The 4,783-nt window shown below is 36.7% G+C and overlaps 1 protein-coding gene across 1 annotated transcript in view; it reads right to left on the bottom strand.

The window, feature by feature from the left end:
- Positions 1-4,783, bottom strand: part of COL21A1 (collagen, type XXI, alpha 1) — a 110,056-nt gene that overhangs the window by 57,560 nt on the left and 47,713 nt on the right. The window contains exon 12 of the mRNA XM_008575266.1: positions 160-213. Within this exon, the coding sequence (XP_008573488.1) occupies positions 160-213 (54 nt within the window). The remainder of the gene's footprint in view (positions 1-159; positions 214-4,783) is intronic.

Raw genomic sequence — 4,783 nt, forward strand, 5'->3', positions numbered from 1 at the left:
ATTGTACTCAAACTGTGATATTAATCTTAACCCAATCATTTACATTAAACTTTAATTATATGTGAGCATTTACTTATAACACATTTATAATATAAAAGTACTTTCAATTTGAATTCAAATAAGGCATTGCTAAATTTAAGAGGAACAGATTTCTTCAACCTTTGATCCTGGTATCCCATGGAGCCCAGGAAAACCAGGAAGTCCACGGTCACCCTGAAAATAAAGCTGAAATTAGTTAAAGAAAAAACATTTTAAGTTTAAACAATATCATCATATATTCTTCATCCTCACCCTTGTGAAAATCCATCAGAAATAAATCTGCAAATAGTTAAATTCATATCTTCATTAAACTCTAACTCCATGAAAGATTAATCCCTATTTATCAGGGTTTCATTTATGATAAGAGAAGGAAAGTATTCTGGAACTAGAGGAATCTCACCATTGATCTTGACTCTACCCTTAGAGAGCCGCCACCTATTCTAAAAATGACTTAAGCTTTTGCAGGGGTAAGACACCTGAATTAATTGAAATGATTTAGGGCCAACACTCTCTGGAGACAGTCATCCTCTGAGGTCCTAACTAGCTCAGTAAGGACAGACCCTGAATTGAAAGTCTCAGCACACTCTAGGACTGTGCAGAATCTTTTTTTTTTTTTAATTGTTGATCTTACAAATTATTCCTGGTGGATATCTGTTCAGCCGTGTCTATAGGAGAGATGAAGCAAATCATAACAGCTTGATATCTAATGGATATAGACTTAGTACTTAGTTTTCTGCAAAATGATGAATACTCTTGTCTTAGCTTCAAAATCTTAATTGTGAAGACACAGTTAAAAGAGGACTAATGTCTGTCATGGCAAGATTTGGGTCAGGTTTATTTTTGTCTAGGCAAATTGAGACACTGCATACAAACAATTAATTATACTCTTAGCTTGGCCGGTGGAGAAAGAGGGGTATGTGAGCAGTTATGTAATTTTTATAAAGGTTATTCATTCACATGTTTTAAAGATTGATATAGTTTTGGAGGCTTCTAGAACCCCCAAAGGCAACTATTTTTACTCTACAGTTCCATATCTCTATGCATTCAAATCATCAAACCACATGGTTATATTAGTATTATTTTCAGTTTCCAACTTTCAGCATTATCTACTGACTTTCCATTGTGGAGGATTAACTTCTCATACCACTCGACACTTCCTCCCTACCTCCGCATCTAACAGGCACAAATCCCTTAATCTTCTATTACAGCTTTGGTTAAATCAGTAGTCAGTGTTTATTATATTAAGAGTCACATAAATATACTAATATCCAGATTCTCTCTACTTCAAGGCATATGGGAGAATCATACTTTCCTAATATCTTGAAGTTGCTGTGGTTTACAGAAACTGCTCTGGCTAATAAAGATGAGTGGAGGAAGTTTAAGAGCCAGTGTTTGATCTCCATGTACCTACTACCATAATTAGTTATAATCTAGACGGTGAAACTTCTGTTAGCCTGAGTCTCAGGGTGCATGTGAGGACACTGGGGAACTCCTCACTGCTGCTGATAAATCAGTAGTCTGATGAAAAATAAACCTCCATTGTTTTAAGGCATGGGCATTTGAGGTTTGTTTGCTATTGTGGAATAACCTGCTCTATCCTAGCTGATGACTTGCTTGTGATTAATGATAATTTGCTGAATATACAAAACATTTTCAATTCCCAAAACATGGGTAAATACTCTTGAGTCTTCAAAGAAAATTCCAATAAAACAATTATTTTAGGGAGACCAGATTAGAGTCAAAGACAATCCGGGGTAGTAAGATGGTTCCATTTCCCAAAGATTGGTTTCAAACCTTCTATGGCTGATAAATATGCCTTTGATGAGCCTGCCCATATTACATGTTGACCTAAAATCATAGTCTTCCAAGTCAGGTCAAGATTATTTATTTGGGTAGTAAGAGAATATGAGAACTACTATTTTTAAAATATCATTATTTTCAGATATCTTTGTGTGTGTTTAAAATGCACATAATGCTTTGTTCAGTAGCATAGGTATATAATTCATACGTATATATAGGGCTATAAGCCCCAAAGTCTTTTACTGCAAAGATTTTTCAGTTTAAAAGTTTGATGACCTATGATCTGGAGTGAACTATCTCTGTTCCCTAGAGAGAGAGATGTAGACCATGAATACTCTCTCTGGCTAATCAGTACAACCTTCGGTACTCATCCATCCAACTCCCCTGTGGCCCCCTTCCCCACCCCATCTTCTTGGCTACTGACAGGCATTCAGGGATTCCTCTCACAGTATAGGCAATAGAATGAAAGAGGCACAAATCACACTGTGAAAAGTTCTTCTGGCCAAAGCAGGAAAATATAGGGAAAAGAAACTCAGATTGGGATCAAGACATTTTATTTCAATTCCCCGATCTTTAAGTATCTTTAGACAAATGACTTAAGCTCTTCATTTCTCAGTTTTCCAAATTGTAAAACTGGGATAATTTACTTTACAATTAATGGAAAAATGGCATAGAATGACTTACTTTACTAACCTCATAGGGCTTTTTTGAAGATTAAATTGTGATGAGGAATGCCTATGGACAATACTGAATAAAGTGTACAAATGCATACACAACAGTAAGACCCTTCAAGCACCCACTACATGAAGTCTTGCACAAATCCATGGCTCTTTCTCCTCTCAGATTAAAAAACAAATGCTAAAGCTTACACAGGCTCAGGCAATAATGACTTATTTGGAACTGCTTAAATCCAGTAAAATATTTCCTCTCTCAACCACAGTGATGGGCATTCCCTTCGGGTTTTGGAATTACCACTGGACTTTTCAGGCCTACAAAAAAGTAGATTCCCATGCTTCTACTACAGAGTCACTGCCATAGCTTCTCAATGATCATACAATAGAGTGAAGACCAGAAATTGAATTTGGAACCAACGAAATATGAAGCACTCTGTAAAAATTCAATAAAAGTTGTAAGTTTCCTAATGATGTCAGCAGAGAAAGAGAAAACAGGACAGAAAAGGAATAAAGCCAATAAATGAGGCAGGATATGGAACTAATGTTTATTCATAATAAACTAAGATGCTGAATCCATTACACAGCCTTAAAAGAAAAATGGTTGAAAGATCAGGAAATAATCAAGACTTAGCAAAAGCAGCCACAGAAGTAGTGAAAACCTGAGCGCACACAGGTCAGCACCACATGCATAGGAGGTACACTCAGCAAAGCCTAATATCAGAGAATATTTAGGGAGGGTACGGCTAGTGCTGCTCTGGAAGAAAAGCCTCTGAGGAAAGGATGTAATAAGACAATTTTTTTAAAAAAGGAAATTATGATACCACCCCTTCCATAAAAAGTAAAGAATGTTTTTCTAAAACACCTTGGTTGTAACAACAACTCCAAGTTTTCTTTAGGTTCGGATGAAGCAAAATACTTTTTAGAAAACAGATTATATGGAGCTGGCCATTTAGCTCAGTTAGTTAGAGCGTGGTATTGATAACACTGAGGTCTAGGGTTTCATCCCTGTACTGGCCAGAAAAAAAAACAACAGAATGTGTGTGTGTGTGTGTGTGTGTGTGTGTGTGTGTGTGTGTGTGTGTGTGTGTATAATTTAATAATACTTTATAATTTATTACATCAATTATATCAATGTATTCGTAATTGCTATAACTATAATTATAAAATGGGTTATATGTGTATTTATATATGTAATATGTACATTTATATTCATATAAGTTTATATTTCCTAATATTATAATAATAGACTCTATTAAGGAAGGAAGAGCAGGGAAGAAGACTGAACCCTGGAGCACTCCAACATTTAGAGAATGGATAGAGGAGGAGACACCAACAAGTAAACATGCAACGGTGACTGGCGATAGCAAGAGAAAACCTAGAAGCATGAGGTATCCCAGGAACAAAGGGAAGAAACTTTCAAGGAGGAGGGAATAGACAATTTTGTCAAATGCTGCTGAGACATACAGCAAGACAAGAAGAGATAACTAAAGGAGACCAACTAGTGGATTTCAAAGACAGTAGACTGATGATCTCAATATGCAGGCGATGGTTGGGATGGAAGTCCAGAGAGAGAAAGAGAAGTGAGAACATGCAGAGAATAAAGGCAACCCTTTTGAGAACTTATACAATGATGAGAATAGAGAAATGACATGGTAGCTAAAGGAGGCTATGTTGGGGAGGAAGGGGGGTCCTGTTTGGCTGGTTTCAGATGGGTCATCCTTTGGGCTACTGGGAAAACATAAGTGGGAAAGAAAAAAACTAATGACATAGGAGAGAAGGGCTAATAAATAACAAAGTCATGGAGAAAGATGGGATCCATAACACAAGAGGAGGCTTGCAGACTATACTTACACACAGATAGTTCACCCATATTAACAGGAGGGAGGGCAGAATATAGGGACATATGTAGGTAAGAGGATAGAGGTAGTGGGAAGAAATTTAGGGAGTTCCTGTCTGATTGTTTCAGATGGGCACTTCAACATTTAGGGAAAGGATAAACCAAAGGTATTTCCAAAATTTTTACCTTAGGTAATCAGCAGAACAGTGGCCCCCATAACAAATTATCATCAGCAGCATCATCAGTATTGTTATAATCACTAATTTATAGCGCATAACTTAAGTCAGGCACATGAACAGCCTCATTTAATCTTCACAACAAGCCTATGATGCAGTACTATTGCCTCCGGCTTACAGATGGTGAAAACCAGGCTTAAAGAGATAAAGAAGCATGACCAAGGAGTTAATTAGTCTGAATTCAGAACTGAGTGTAT

The sequence above is a fragment of the Galeopterus variegatus genome, unplaced genomic scaffold (assembly GCF_000696425.1).
Source record: "Galeopterus variegatus unplaced genomic scaffold, G_variegatus-3.0.2 Scaffold1164, whole genome shotgun sequence".
Taxonomy (NCBI): Eukaryota; Metazoa; Chordata; class Mammalia; order Dermoptera; family Cynocephalidae; genus Galeopterus; species Galeopterus variegatus.